This window comes from Oncorhynchus kisutch, linkage group LG3 (assembly GCF_002021735.2).
Source record: "Oncorhynchus kisutch isolate 150728-3 linkage group LG3, Okis_V2, whole genome shotgun sequence".
In the NCBI taxonomy this organism is placed as follows: Eukaryota; Metazoa; Chordata; class Actinopteri; order Salmoniformes; family Salmonidae; genus Oncorhynchus; species Oncorhynchus kisutch.
In genome coordinates this window covers 41,808,353-41,825,054 of record NC_034176.2, presented here as the reverse complement: position 1 = coordinate 41,825,054, position 16,702 = coordinate 41,808,353, and the positions used below count along the sequence as shown (strand labels likewise).

The following is a 16,702-nucleotide window of genomic DNA, read 5'->3' as shown; positions in this document are numbered from 1 at the left end:
AATAACTCAAATGGATAACCTAGTAAAGCAAGGTGGTATGTGTGTGTGTGCTTGCGTGTCACCTGTGGCGTTAGCTCCACCTCCAGCTCCCCAGACAGGTATTGTCTCTCAAACTCGATGTTCTCTCCCACATAGGAGGATATCATCCTCTTGATCTGTTTGGTCTGTAGGAGCAGACCCAACCCAAAGTTATCCACCCTGCAGGGAGAGAACACACACAGGTTACCACACACACACACACTTCAGCCTACAGAAAAAGCAAACAGATCATCAGCTCCTCAGGGTATGCTGCCTCATGATGCACCACATACTCACACCCTACCCAGGTAGGTTCATATTATTCCCAAACTTTTACAAAAAATGCTTGTTGGATTTTATTATACTAATTTCGATGTGTCACTTATGGGATACACCATAGGGTGGGTCAAAAGCTTGAAGTACGCAATCACACAGTGTCTGTTGGAGACATAGGTCGAGTGGCAAATGAGGTGAGCTCTTCTCCTCAATAAAGGGAGCCACTTGCCCGCCAACTGGTCATTCTGGCCCTCTTCCTTGCGGAAGTGACTGTGTTCACAAAAGTGACTGTGTTCACAAAAGAAGCCCTCCTCAGCACGACTAGATTCCTGTCTTCCTATTGAACTTTTCTCAGGCGAACCGTGAGGTAACGCTGACGAATGTACGACCTCAGCTCCTGTCGATAATGTTGAGCACTGATTGAAAGGAAGATTTTGCTTTGAGTAGAATAAATGTTCTACTCGTCAGTCCCTGTTGTAGCTAACGTCACATGGCTAGCTATCGAGACTTGGTTAGCCCTCGCTGCAATACTTTAGCTTACCTGGCTAGCTAGCTGCAAGGCCAGCTAACCACACTAACAAAGGACTAGCTTTCACCGCAGGGCTTAAGCTAACCTAGCTAGCTCACTGTAAGGCAAGCTAACCACACCAGCATTACTAGCTGCAACATGGTAATATTGCTAGCTCCCATCTCGCGTCTAGCTAACTGGAAAGCTAGCTAACGACACTACAAAGGGCTAGCTCTCGCCGTAAGGCTTAGCTACCCCGGATAAGTTTCAACAAGACTAGCTTTTCCACCTGCAAGGGTAGAATTGCTAACTATACTCTCGCAATTAGCTCAACCCACATTCACCCGTGCCGTGTTAACTAGACTGATAGCCCTTACTTCACAGCGCGACGGGAGCTTGAACTTAGCTCAAGGATTACAATTTATCTGAGCCATGGAGCCTGCTACCCCCTCAAATGGCGCCTGCCACTTCCCCATTACCGGTGCACCCTTGTCCGTGTGGAGCTAAGCAATCGGGCAAGGACACACACTGTTTGTGTACCGTCTGCCTGGGGGCATAGCAGGCTAAAGCAGCACTCACTAACCCTGAGTTCAACGGGAGGACACTCCCCTCTCGCACCATCCCGGGAAAGCAACTTTTCCCAGCGGCCCCAGCATGCGTGCCAGAGGGAAAACACAACTGGGACAAGCCTTTGTCCAGCAATGGCCAAACCAGGCACTTTCTTGGCATGGACATTCAGGGCATAGAGGAGAAAGGCTTCGACAAGCCTTGGGGTGGTTATCCACCCCAACCCCAGTGCCGTCTATGACCGGCACTGCCCTCCCTGGAAAGGCAGAGCGCTTCACCGCCTCCATATTCCATAAGGTCTATATGTCTGCGGCACATTCAGTACAACTTAATGTCCCTATTGTTGGCTTACCAGGCCAATTTGCTACTAGAGATGGGCATTGTCTTAGGCAAAGGTCAACCAGTACCTATGGAACGAGATGTGCGTCGCTGGAGATCTCAACCTACGGGCCTCTAGAGGCGCCATCCAAGCGCCTTGAGCATTGCGGTGGTGGGGGAGAGAGCCTTGTGGCTTGACTTGAAAGCCTTGTGTCTAGCCTCTCAGAAAAGGAAAAGGCAGATTTCCTCGATGCTCCTATCACGCCAAAGGAACTGTTTGGGCCTTCTGTTGCCGACATGCGACCGAAGTGCGAACTTCGTAAGAAGGAAGGCGTAGCCATTAACTTCTGCTTGCCCCGCAGATCTGGGGTTCGTGGAAACCCGGTCTCACCTTCCACAAGCAAAGGCTCGGCAGGAGGGAGTGGGTAAAAAGCTGGTACCAGATTTTTCGGTAATGCAAAACCCCAATCGATGTAGCAGGCTGTGAATCCACAGTTCAGCTCTCCTATCAGAGGCCGACAGAGGGGGAAGCCCTCTGCTGCTTCCACAGATGTCCCACCCATCTACTTCTCCCACGGGGAAAGATGGGATGTCCGACCTAGGAGTACGTCCCCAGCGGCAGAGGGTCAATCAGTGTCCTGAACTGCCTCCTCTCAGGTGGAGCACAGAACCGACCCGACCTCCCCACCCCCATTCCCACAATGTGGTCAGACCCCTTAAACCCTCCCCCTCATGCAGCGGCTCATCTTTATGCATCTGCTCACAGGACAGACTGGGGGGGGTCTCATGGTACCTTTCCCTGCCCAACAGGGGGCATTCTGTCATGCTCCGTACATGTTTCCGAGTGCTGGGGTTGATGGCCTTTACCATCTCAATTGTACCGCGAGGATCAATGAGAATGAGAGACTTTCGGCGTTGGGTTTAAACCCATCGCCTATATCCACTATGGAACTTCAATCAATAGATAAGTGTCCACAGACTCTGGGTTAAGTGAGAATTGTGTCAAGAAGCAGTGCGGCTTGGCGGGGGTCCTGTTTTAGAGGACGCATGGCTCTCGACCTTCGCCTCTCCTGAGTCCATACGAGAGTTGCAGCGATGGGATAAGACTGTAACTACCATTTGGACATCAAGAAATTGAGGGGGATAAAGTGGTAAAAAAATATTTTAAAAAGTGTCCACAGACTGTCTCTCAGCTCTCTGTCACTAGAAGAGCCTCTCGATCACAGACACCTCAAACTGATGATAGTGTTTCATGCATTGACACACTTTCCACCCTGCCGTCGAAATGGTCACATCCTGGTCAAGGCAGACAATATGACTGTGGTGGAAAGTGGAGCGGTTGGCACTTGCTCTTTGCATCTACACAGACTGTCAAAAATATTCTGTGGAGCAGGGCACAACTATATTCAATACGCGTGACTCATGTCCCAGGTGTATTTGAATGTGGGAGCGGACTTGTTGTCCAGAGGGAATCCCCTATACAAGGATTGGAGACTGCACCCCCAGATGGTGAACCAGATCTTATATCTATTCGCATTGCACAAAGACACGCACTGCGCATTGTTCTTTGCTATAGCATGATACACACCACTGGGACTGGATGTGCGGGTACACCCTTGAAGGGTGGTGCTTTACGCTTTTCCTCCTCTATGCTTCATTTCCCCCACTCTGGACAGAGTATGGGAACAAGGATTATACCTCCTTGATAGCCCCTCGATGACCAGGGAAGCTCTGGCTAGTGGACATTCTTCTTTCACTTTACGCCGAGCCCTGGAAACTGCCGTTACTACCTTTTAACCCACGTGAAAAAGGAGATTTTCCACCTTCACCCGGAACCCATTGCCCTCTGGACCTGGCCCGTGGGGAGGTAAATCTGAATTCGATAGGCTTGCCCTTCTACGTGCTCACTATATATAGTTGAAGTCGGAAGTTTACATACACTTAGGTTGGAGTCATTAAAACTCGTTTTACAAACCACTCCACAAGTTTCTTGTTAACAAACTATAGTTTTAGCTAGTCGGTTAGGACATCTACTTTGTGCATGACAAGTAATTTTTCCAACAATTGTTTACAGACAGATTATTTCACTTATAATTTACTGTATCACAATTCCAGTGGGTCAGAAGTTTACATACACTAAGTTGAATGTGCCTTTAAACAGCTTGTAAAATTCTAGAAATGATGTCATGGCGTTAGAAGCTTCTGATAGGCTAATAGACATCATTTGAGTCACTTGGAGGTGTACCTGTGGATGTATTTCAAGGCCTACCTTCAAACTCAGACCTCAGAAAACAAATTGTTGACCTCCATAAGTCTGGTTCATCCTTGGGAGCAATTTCCAAATGCCTGAAGGTACCACGTTCATCTGTACAAACAATAGTACGCAAGTATAAACACCATTGGACCACGCAGCCATCATACCACTCAGGAAGGAGACGCGTTCCGTCTCCTAGAGACTTTGGTGGAAAAAGTACAAATCAATCCTAGAACAGCAGCAAAGGAACTTGTGAAGATGCTGGAGGAAACAGGTACAAAAGTATCTATATCCACAGTAAAACGAGTCCTATATCGACATAACCTGAAAGGCCGCTCAGCAAGGAAGAAGCCATTGCTCCAAAACAGCCAGAAAAAAAACAGACTAAGGTTTGCAACTGCACATGTGGACAAAGATCGTACTTTTTGGACAAATGTCCTCTGGTCTTATGGAACAAAAATATAACTGTTTGGCCATAATGGCCATCATTATGTTTGGAGGAAAAAGTGGGTGGCTTTCAAGCCGAAGAACACCATCCCAACCGTGAAGCACAGGGGTGGCAGCATCATGGTGTGGGGGTGCTTTGCTGAGGGACTGGTGCACTTCACAAAATAGATAGCATCATGAGAAGGAAATGTATGTGGATATATTGAAACAACATCTCAAGACATCAGTCAGGAAGTTAAAGCTTGGTTGCAAATGGGTCTTCCAAGTGGACAATGACCCCAAGCATACTTCCAAAGTTGTGGCAAACTGGCTTAAGGACAACAAAGTCAAGGTATTGGAGTGACCATCACAAAGCCCTGACCTCAATCCCATAGAACATTTGTGGGCAGAACTGAAAAAGTGTGTGTGAGCAAGGAGGCCTACAAACCTGACTCAGTTACACCAGCTCTGTCAGGAGGATATGGGCCAAAATTCACCTAACTTATTGTGGGAGGCTAAGCTTGTGGAAGGCTACCTGAAACATTTGACCCAAGTTAAACAATTTAAAAGGCAATGCTACCGAATACTAATTGAGTGTATGTAAACTTCTGACCCACTGGGAATGCGATGAAAGAAATAAAAGCTGAAATAAATCATTCTCTACTATTATTCTGACAGGTGATCATAACTGACCTAAAATTGTGAATTTTACTAGGATTAAATGTCAGGAATTGTGAGAAAAAAAAGTTTAAATGTATTTGGCTAAGATGTATGTAAACTTCCGACTTCAACTGTAGATGCATGTTGTGCGTTTGTGAGAAGTGGTGTGACCAGAAACAACGAACTGTCAAGGTTTTTTCAACCACAATCTCAGCCTGTCATATAGGCTTCGACAATACACAGGAGCGAAACAATCTCTGGTATGTCGTTTCATGAAGGGAGTGCGTCACTTACGACCCAGTCTTCAAGCCTACAAGCCTTTATCCCCCTCCTGGGACCGGTCTATTGTGCTTGAGGTGATTTCACAGCAACCTTTTGAGCTGCTGGAAAGCACCAAATCCTTCAAGATGGCTTTGATCATTGCCATTACATCTGCAAAATGACTGAGCTGCATGCACTGTCCACCATTCGTGCCTAGAGTTTGCCCTGGGTTTCGTGGTTACGTAACTCTGCCTTTATGCCTAAGATCAGCGGCAATTACGATTGTCTCGCTTTCGAGCTTGTGGCTTTCCAAACGCCACCCTTCACTTCTACGGAAGGGCATCTCCACCGTTCATGTCCAGTATGTGCTTTGCCAATCTACTTGGGTAGAACGAGAGCATGGCGTAAGAGTACGAACCCTTTGTGTTCGTACCCCCTGCAAGGATGGGCCCCTCTCTCGTAAACGGCTATCCCATGGGATAGTAGAGGCTATTATATTGGCTTATAATAGCAAGGGTTTAAAGCCCCCGGAGGGCCTGAAGGTTCACTCCACCAATGGCTAACCTTTTGGTCAATGTTCAAAGACATCTCTTTGTGAGGCGACATGTTGGGCCACCCTTTTTACCAACTGGATGTCACTGCACCTTCATTGGCGTATACTGTCTTTAGTTTGGGAGCCTCTGAATGGTGATGCTGTTGGAACAACCCTGGCTTCGGAGAGCATGTCTGCGTTACGGGAGTTGGCAATATGCCATAAGTGACACATCGAAACGAGTATTAGAAGCAGAACTTAGGTTTCTATTAGTGAGATCTGATAACAAAAGCACAAGGAAGTGATGCATGCTTGAGAATGACCAGTTGGCGGGCAAGTGGCTCCCTTTATTGGGAGCAGCAGGGTAGCCTAGTGGTTAGAGCGTTGGACTCATAACTGGAAGGTTGCAAGTTCAAACCCCCGAGCTGACAAGGTACAAATCTGTCGTTCTGCCCCTGTTCCTAGGCCGTCATTGAAAATAAGAATTTGTTCTTAACTGACTTGCCTAGTTAAATAAAGGTAAAATTAAAAAAAATATTGAGGAGAGGGGCTCAAATCATTCGCCACTCAACCCGTCTCCAACAGATGCTGTGTGATTGGACACTTCGAGCTCGTGACCCGCCCAAAGGCGTATCCCATAAGTGACACATATTCCCTCATATTCTCATAGAACCGGGGTTACGCAAGTAATCCTAAATTAATCAAGGTCAAACTACTGTAGTTTGTGTTAACAGCTCTGTCAGTCAGGTCCTGTGAAAGTTAACAAAGTGCAACAATCTACTATAACAGCATGAAATTATATTTGTTATAAATGTTTATTGTGTATTTAAAAAGGCAATTCCAGTGTTATGTATGTACCTTTTGCACACAAAATGAGAAACAAATTCCTCACAGAATTGACTTATCAAGCATAAATTAAAATGTTATTGTATATTTGTAGAACCCAAAAGGGAAAGAGTTACAAAATTCTAAGTAATACCACTTTGATGTAACGGAACAGCAAAACTTACTTATGGATGTGACTGAAATTGACAGGCATTTTTGGGAGAATGGACACATCAGCAAAGGTCTGTGAATCTCAAAGTCTTAGGGTAAAATATGAATAGCCACTGTGAAAGTAAGGCTTGGCTACACACAAAAACAACAATGATGAAAATATATAAGTATCATATACAGTGCATTCGGAAAGTATTCATACCCTTCGACTTTTTCCACATTTTATCGTTACAGCCTTATTCTAAAATGAATTAAATAGTCCCCCCTGCATTAATCCACACACACACACACACACACACACACACACACACACACACACACACACACACACACACACAACCCCATAATGACAAAGCAAAAACAGTTTTTTAGACATCTTTGCAAATGTATGAAAAACATTTTTTTAAACTTAAACATCACATTTACATAAGTGTTCAGACCCTTTACTCAGAACTTTCTTGAAGCACCTTTGGCAGTGATTACAGCCTCAAGTCTTCTTGGGTATTACGCTACAAGCTTGGCACACCTGTATTTGGGGAGCTTCTCTCATTCTTCTCTGCAGATCCTCTCAAGCTCTGTCAGGTTGGATGGGGAGCGTCGCATGAAATTGCAGCCATTTTCAGGTCTCTCCAGAGATGTTCAATCGGGTTCAAGTCTGGGCTCTGACTTAGCCACTCAAAAACATTGAGACTTGTCCCGAAGCCACTCCTGCGTTGTCTTGGCTGTGTGCTTAGGGTCTTTGTCCTGTTGGAAGGTGAACCTTCGCCCCAGTCTGAGGTCCTGAGCAGGTTTTCATCAAGGATCCCTCTCCCTTCATCTTTCCCTTGATCCTGACTAGTCTCCCAGTCTCTGCCTCTGAAAAACATACCCACAGCATGATGCTGCCACCACCATGTTTCACCTTAGGGATGGTGTCAGGTTTCCTCCAGATGTGACGCTTGGCATTCAGGTGAGAGTCCTTTAGGTGCCTTTTGGCAAACTCCAAGCAGGCTGTCATGCCTTTTACTGAGGATTTGCTTCCGTCTGGCCACTCTACCATAAAGGCCTGATTGGTGGAGTGCTGCAGAAATGGTTGTCCTTCTGGAAGGTTCTCCGATCTCCACAGAGGAGCTCTGTCAGAGTGACTATCGAGTTCTTGGTTGGGCTCTCAGCTGAGCTGGGCGCTCAGCTCTAGGATGAGTCTTGATGGTTCCAAACTTCTTCCATTTAAGAATGATAGAGGCCACTTGTGTTCTTGGGGACCTTCAATGCTGCATACATTTTTTGGTACCCTTACCTAGATCTGTACCTCGACACAATCCTGTCTCGGAGCTCTACAGACAATTCCTTCGACCTTATGGCTTGGTTTTTGCTCTGACATGCACCGTCACCTGTGGGACCTTTATATAGACAGGTGTGTGCCTTTCCAAATCATGTCCAATCGATTGAATTTCCCACAAGGTGGACTCCAATCAAGTTGTAGAAACATCTCAAGGATGATCAATGGAAACAGGATGCACCTGAGCTCAATTTCAAGTCTCATAGCAAGGCATCTTTTATTTTTTGATTGCAAAAATTTCTAAAAACCTGTTTTCGCTTTGTCATTATGGGGTATTGTGTGTCGATTGCTGAGGATTCGTTAGTCATTTAAATCGATTTTAGAATAAGGCTGTAACATAACAAAATGTGGAAAAAGTCAAGAGGCCTGAATACTTTCCAAAGGCACTGTATACTTTAGACAGGAAAATGTACCGTTCTGCATGTGACGGTATGCAAAATGTATTCATATATTAAAAGATTTCTTCAACAAACTTCACAATAATACTTTTGTTGTCATCTGAAAATGCAGTGTACCTCAAAGAACCAACAAATCACCAGTATCTTGAATAGATATTGCATAGGCTATCAAAGTGCACTCGTGGGTCCTGTCTTAACCAACCATAAATGCACAAATGTGCTAAAAAAATGCATTTACAATTCTTTATTTGAAAAACTCTATTTTCATTGCGAATTAAAGTGCTGCATACCTCAAATATAGAAATATGTGCACTTTCATAACACTACAAGTGACATCAATAAGGGATCATGGAGGGGCTCCCGAGTGGCGCAGCGGTCTAAGGCGTCCCTGCGCCACACAAAAAAAGTTATGAGAGTTTATGCCAGGGTTCCCTCTTCCATTCTACGATATATTGAATCCTGACATATCGTAAGTAGTGTAGGCATATTTGTTGCCCACTTCATTGGTTCTTGGGAGTTGAAAGACTGGCCTGATAGAGCTACTGCTGGGCTGAGAGCAGTCACAACGGTTTATACAGTTGCCTCAAGAGGGCATAAAAAAAACGAATGTGCCCATTTGCCCTGACAAAGAAAAGGCTGGGAAGTGCGCCAGGTCAGCAGTCACAATAGTCTCTCAGTGACAGTTATTGACCAATAGTAGGGATATGCAGTAAATAAAACTATTATTTTTAATTTCAGGTAGCAATGTGTCACCGGTCTTTCTTGTGACCGACCCATATAAGCAGTTCACTAAAGACATATACTGAGTGCAAGATAAAAGTGCATATCTTGGCTTCATGGACCTCAGGTTATTATAGTAAACCAAAACTGAAACCAAAAACGAATCATGAAAAAACTATTTTGTAAACTGAAACTAAATAATTAAGAAATCTGTTTGAAAAACTAAAAATACTGAAAATATTATATAAACAAAGAGAAAGAAAGAGAAACAGACAAGAGTTTGAAGGACAAGAACTCCACAGGGTTCAGAGAACAGTAGACTACAAGTTCTTAACTTGTGTTTGCTTTTCATTTGCTTTTCATTTTGCCTTTTAAAAAACATTCCTTCTCAGATTCCTGACGGTTGTCTGACTAGTAGACATATCAAATTGTCTAATCTGGGTGGGGTATAGGCCTGTACCCAGACATTTTATATCATTCAAATTCACAATGGCTTTTCACTCTAAAACAGGGATCATCAAGTAGATTCAGCCATGTTGTAGACCGCAAATTGAGAGCAAGACTCCTAAACAGATACAATATTTGACTAAAACATAATCCTTTCAAACTATGCTTACATTTGTATATGATCCCGATGTGTCTCTCTATTATGTGTGGGAATATTTGGGAACGGATTTCCAAAATGTAAATCTTGTATCTGATCTACTGGTGTTTTTACCGTCTTTTATGCCAAACAATGACAATTTTAAAAACAATGAAATGTTTTTTTGCTCAGAAAACTATAGGGCCAAATATAAACCACCCGGGGGCCACCAGTTGGGGAAACCTGGTCTAAAATGACTGGTTCTTCAGGTTTCTGTCAAAGAGATTAGGTACAGTATAGAGGGAGGCACATAGAACAAGCAGCAGGGGAAATGTTTTTTCGGTGGATGTCCTCGTCATAGCTCAGCATGGCCAGAATGATTTTATCCAGCTCCTGTGGCATGTCTGGGATGTTCCAAAAGTAATCTCTTTATAAACTAACACACTGAAATGGAGTATGCGAAGAGACAAGAATATAACCCTGGCACCAAGTCCACAACTACTTTTAGATTCAGTTGTGCCCCATTGCTTCACATTAAGCCTACACACGAGCAGTTAAGTCGTAGGCCAACATGAATTAAGCATGAAGCATTTCTCTGCTTTCTGAATACAAACAGACACTTTGTTCCAGTCGGTGCTTCATCCTTAGAGAGTTGGTGCTGCAGTTCACCACACGTCTAGCAGGATTAGTTCATCCTCACTGATAGCTTGGGTTGAAACTAGCCAACCATTCAGCACAGTGGTCAGTCCCTCCCTCCGGTCACTGGTGCAAAAAACAGCTCCCCTGACCCTAAAAGACTGGACAACACTACATCGATAGAAAACCAAGACAGTTTAGGAGTGGGTGCAAAACTGTCATTCAAGGTCAGGACCCCTTGTGAAAAGGTGCTTTGACCCCAGCTCTGTGTGGAAGTTGTGTTGATTATAAAACTGACCTTAGATTAGCATCTTGGGGCAACTTTATCGTACCCCCCTGGCCCCACACACGGAAGCTTTGTTATGAGAAACTCTTGTTTAAAATGTTTGGACCTGACAGGGTCTCTGTTGGAGTTCAGTCATTATAAACATATTCTAAATGGCATCATAAAACACTGGTCATGATCGCAGCAAAGAGGAGAATGCACACATTCTCCTGAAGTTGGATTCTCAACTAGCACTGCATCAGTGGCAACAAACATTTCCGAACAGCAGTAACAAATCAAGTTTGAGATAATTCAAGTGAATGAAAAATTAATTCTACTAGTCAGACACAGGTGAAAAGTAATTTGGTGCAAGAATATACAGTTGAAGTCAGGAAGTTTACATACACTTAGGTTGGAGTCATTAAAACTTGTTTTACAACCACTCCAAAACATTTTTTTTAAACAATAGTTTTGGCAAGTCGGTTAGGACATCTACTTAAGTAATTTTTCCAACAATTGTTAACAGACAGAGATTATTTCACTTATAACTCATTGTATCACAATTCCAGTGGGTCAGAAGTTTACATACACTAAGTTGACTGTGTCTTTAAACATCTTGGAAAATTCCAGAAAATGATGTCATGTTTTTAGAAGCTTCTGTCAATTGGAGGTGTACCTGTGGATGGATTTCAAGGCCTACCTTCAAACTCAGTGCCTTTTTGCTTGACATCACGGGAAAATCAAAAGAAATGAGCCAAGACCTCAGATTTTAGACCTCCACAAGTCTGGTTCATCCTTGGGAGCAATTTCCAAATGCCTGAAGGTACCACGTTCATCTGTACAAACAATAGTGTGCAAGTGTAAACACCATGGGACCACGTAGCCGTTATACCGCTCAGGAAAGAGACGCGTTCTGTCTCCTAGAGATGAACATACTTTGGTGCGAAAAGTGCAAATCAATCCCAGAACAACAGCAAAGGACCTTGTGAACATGCTGGAGGAAACAGGTACAAAAGCATCTATATCCATAGTAAAACAAGTCCTATATCAACATAACCTGAAAGGCTGCTCAGCAAGGAAGAAGCCACTGTTCCAAAATCGCCATAAAAAAGCCAGCCTACGGTTTGCAACTGCACATGGGGACGAAGATAGTACCTTTTGGAGAAATGTCCTCTGGTCTGATGAAACAAAAATAGAAATGTTTGGCTATAATGACCATTGTTACATTTGGAGGACAAAGGGGGAGGCTTGCAAGCCGAAGAACACCATCCCAACCGTGAAGCATGGGGATGTCAGCATCATGTTGTGGGGGTGCTTTGCTGCAGGAGGGACTGGTGCACTTCACAAAATAGATGGCCCCATGAAGAATGAAAATGTGGATATATTGAAGCAACATCTCCAAGACATCGGTCAGGAAGTTAAAGCTTGGTCACAAATGGGTATTCCAAATGGACAATGACCCCAAGCATACTTCCAAAGTTGTGGCAAACTGTGGCAAAAGGACAACAAAGTGAAGGTATTGGAGTGGCCATCACAAAGCCCTGATACTCAATCCTATAGAAAATTTGTGGACAGAACTGACAAAGCGTGTGCGAACAAGGATGCCTACAAACCTTACTCAGTTACACCAGCTCTGTCAGGAGGAATGGGCCAAAAGTCACCCAACTTATTGTGGGAAGCTTGTGGAAGGCTACCCGAAACGTTTGACCCAAGTTAAACAATTTAAAGGCAATGCTACCAAATACTAATCGACTGTATGTAAACTGACCCACTGGGAATGTGATGAAATAAATAAAAGATGAAATAAATCACTCTCTACTATTATTCTGGCATTTCACATTCTTAAAATGAAGTGGTGATCCTAACTGACCAAAGACAGGGAATTTATGAGGATTAAATGTCAGGAATTGTGAAAAACTTGGTTTAAATGTATTTGGCTAAGGTGTATGTAAACCTCCGACTTCAACTGAATAAACAATACTGAAATGAGAGGAGAATTTCACCACACTTAAACTAAAATGTAAACAAACAAATGATGTGATGTGAAAATCAATCCAGCCATGGCAGAAAACGAATTAAACGAATTGATCCTGTCCTTTCTCAACTTGGCCATTTATTATTGAAACAAAGAGAGTGGGATTTGAGTGTGCTGAGGACGTCGTGACAACTTTCAAAAGCATGGCCACCACAATGGAATGCACCCACGGTTTTGGGTTGCATGCAGGAACCTGCACATGTGAGCAAACACACATAAAGACACCCACCCCCACTCACTTACTCACTCACTACTTACCCAGCATTGTTGCTGACGGCTGTGAGGCTCTTTACACCAGTCTTTAATAAACTGTTGATAAGGTTCTCTGGGATGCCACACAAACCAAAACCTAGTGAGAGAGAAAGAGAATCAATCAATGTTTACAGTCATTTCTATTAAAAAGGAGAGCATGGCCCATTACTATGAAGTGGACACAGGGCAATGTGTGAGTGAGAATTTCCCCTGCTGAAAAAGATAAGCAGCATGCCATATAACACATTTGCCCATATCCAAGTTTATCTATACCCTTCTCTTACAGCTGTCACTGTAGACTGTTTACCCCTTAACACTTCATAGATTTGAAAGAATTTGATAGGAGTGTAAGCAAAAAACATTCCACCAAGCCTATCAGAGGGCAAGGTGGGGCTATTATAATATTGTTAATACCCTTCTCTTACAGGTAACACTATGAAGTGTTAAGGGGTAAACAGTCTACAGTGACAGCTGCATTTGTAATGCATCAAAGGAAAAAGCCCTTTCAAACCCCACAGTGAAGTCCTGATGGTCTCCTGATATTACCTCCCACTAGGATAGTGGCTCCACTGGGGATGTCCTTCACAGCGTCTGTGGGGTCTGTGTAGAACTGGGAGTTTCTCTGGCTGGAGGTGGAATAGGAGCAGCCACACATCTGGGGAACACAGAGGAAAAGTCCAAGTTTACTATAGTAAACAAAAACTAAGTCATAGAAGAAGAAAAAAGTAAGTAAACTGAGATAAAACAACAAACTATACTGAAACCACTTGAATTACTCTTAAACTAACAAGAAAGAATAATGCATAGAGGGCAAAAAAACCTAATGGAGGTTTTCAAGCTACTGAATCTGGTGGTCACATTGAGATTGACTTTAAAATGTAAAAAGGTAGACTCAGCTAAATGACGTTGCTATGAGCAGCTATTGGACGCATTTGAGTGGTAAGGCTAAAGCAACCGAATGTTTAAAAAAAGTCGAGGAGTGAAGACGTGGGAGGTGCATCTGTGACAGCCGGGCCAAAAAAACAGCAAATGATTGGTTGACAATAGAGCCTCCCACAATGCAGGCGATGGCTCCAGGAGGAAGTTGGTGAAGAGCAACTGCTGAAACTTGCAGTTGACTGCAGTCAAAACTTCATGACCTTTGATCACATCAAGTTCACGAAGTTGGCATGGTGGCGCAAGTCTGACCATTTTTATCCACTGAATGCAACACACTTTGAAAGGCCAACGATAGTCACCGACTTCACAAAAGTGATCCGCTCTAAGGTAGCCATTGAGATGAGCACGATGCAAGACTTTGCTCTCACACAGAGTATCAGCGCATGTGCATGCTTCACGCTGCTACAACGTGGTAGCTACAAGACCAGCTACAAAACAGCTGAGCACTTTAGCCTCACAGGGTGGGGCACGAACTCAATATAATTTAAAATGACTAAAACCAAATCAACCAGTGTAGTAATTATAAATGGACCTACATTCATATAGTTTCTTGACTGTGTCCAGCTCACTAATAATCACTGAAATGAAAGCTAGAAAGTCAACGATCATCAAAAATTCCAAGAACGATGGATTTTTGGGGACAATTTTGACAGGGAGGAAACCAATTGCACCGGGGGCCGCATTCGTACCTCGTTGAAGAAGACCGAATGCTGCCCCTGGTGCAAAATGAGTTTGACCCCCCTAAACAAGGCAATCAGCCCTATAAAATCAGCACTTCACATTGACCGCAGTGAGATAAAAACCCAGGCCTATAGTAAAGAATGTATTCAACTACAGCACAGGAAAGACAAACAAGAAAGGCAACGGCACAACAAACAACACTGGTGGGATCTTGGGAACTCTGCAATGAAGCAAATTTCTACCGCTGAGACGTGGAGAGCAGACGGAAGCCGTTTAACCTCATCAAGCTTTTTATTTTCAGCCATTATCCCACCACTCGCTCATCCATTAACTCCTCCACTGTAACTAATTATATCCACCGTAACGGATTACTGTAGATGGAAGGCTCACTGGAGGAAATCGGAAGCCTGGTGGATCTGAGACGGTCTCTGACAATACAGAAGTTATTTTTTCTTAGCTCTGACATTAACCTCAGGTCCCTGAAGTACAAAATAAAATATTATTCAACTGTCTGCAATCACCCCCTGGATGTAATTAATTTAGTGGTCCGTAATAACCAGCTTAAGTTGACATCCATTATCCCACCTTCCACGCTACTATGATCCATTGAACTATCGGGCAGGAGTATGATGGATTTCTGTCATTTGACATACATGTCTCGACTTGGCCCTCAGCTCATGTAAAAATGAATTAGATATTATGGCCAATCAAGTGGAAGGAATATGATCCCAGAAGGAAAAAAAACTTTCCAAAATAGGTTTGACTGTAAACCTTGGACCAGCATCTTGTGTTAAAAGGCCCAGTGAAGTCAAAAACGTGAGTGTTCTGTGGTTTATAGGTCCACACTATGGAATAATAATGTGAAATTGCATACACCAGGAGGTAAATTAGTTGATAGACCAACAAGAAATATAGTTCCAAGCCTCCCTGTCAATAACAGCTAGATTTTGTTTTTCCAACCCCTATCAGACCACTCCAAGTCGTAATAAAATTACTGCTTGAGACATTGCTATTTTTTTTTCTCTTTCGAACCTTTAAAATTGAAAACAATCACATTAAGGTACTTGATTGTTACCGAGAAACTATTTGTTATCGTGGTAAAAAAAAACAGTGGCATTGGGCCTTTAAGGGTATATACCCAGGCTGACCTAGATGGAACCTTTCAGGAAGATAAATGACCATTAGCTTTATTTACTGTTATAACCTACAACACCTTATCTTAGGGTCAGTCTACACACACTGTACTGTGGCACAAATAACACACAGCAGCAATGGCATTACATGTGACTAAAGGAGGTCAAAACACAAACAATACAAAATGTTATAGGATTACTGAGAGGCTAACTTCTATTGGTAATGGGATGCACAATAAAATGCGTAGAACATTAATGGCATTGTGTCAATGACTGTAATTCCCTAATCATTGTAGTGTATAGCAAAGCACCTCAACTCCTCCACAGAGTTGAGAGCAGACTAGAATTTTTGAAATGAACCTCCCGACTCCTTCAAGTCGCTATGCAGTCAATACTTCAAAAACATACTTTCTTAAACCCTTACCGTGTTCTTATGTTTGTCCTCGATTGTTGTGTGCCTTTCTTTGTTTGCTGAAATCCATACTTTTTAATAAAACCATAATCAAATACAACCCCCGACTGATACTCGTATCGTCTGACAGCGACTCGATGTAGCCGGAGGTACACTCCGCCCACTCATGTCTCCACACAACTCCGTTGATGTGAAGTGCATCGTTGAGTTTTACTTGGCTATGTTAATGTGCTGTACACACTCAAAAATTCCCTTATTCTATAACAGAAATGCAAACATAGACAAGATTAACAATACCCTTATTGGAGAACTGTAGGCATTACTTTATTTTCTATTCTACTACCGGTAGACTACACCTCAGTTTACAGACTGTTCTGCACTACAGTTTTACGTGCCTCTAATTTTGGCTGTCCTTTTAGTGCACATGGCTTGCAAAGGGTCCGGGGGCACTGGGTTGTAACGCAATGGAAACATTCTTGGGCTTCTGAGTTATACTACATCGGTAGAGGTCAAT

At 43.3% G+C, this 16,702-nt stretch overlaps 1 protein-coding gene across 2 annotated transcripts in view; it reads right to left on the bottom strand.

Moving 5' to 3' along the window:
- oxct1a (3-oxoacid CoA transferase 1a) overlaps positions 1–16,702 on the bottom strand; it is a 108,677-nt gene that overhangs the window by 88,457 nt on the left and 3,518 nt on the right. Inside the window, exons 1-4 of one of the 2 annotated variants that reach the window (XM_020475274.2) lie at positions 16,201–16,351; positions 13,570–13,678; positions 13,030–13,120; positions 63–198 (exon numbers count right to left, since the gene is read on the bottom strand). In XM_020475274.2, coding sequence (XP_020330863.1) covers positions 63–198; positions 13,030–13,120; positions 13,570–13,678 — 336 coding nt within the window. In that variant the 5' untranslated portion in view covers positions 16,201–16,351. Of the gene's footprint in view, positions 1–62; positions 199–13,029; positions 13,121–13,569; positions 13,679–16,200; positions 16,352–16,702 lie in introns of those variants that run through there. The other variant, XM_020475269.2, reaches the window with a different exon arrangement.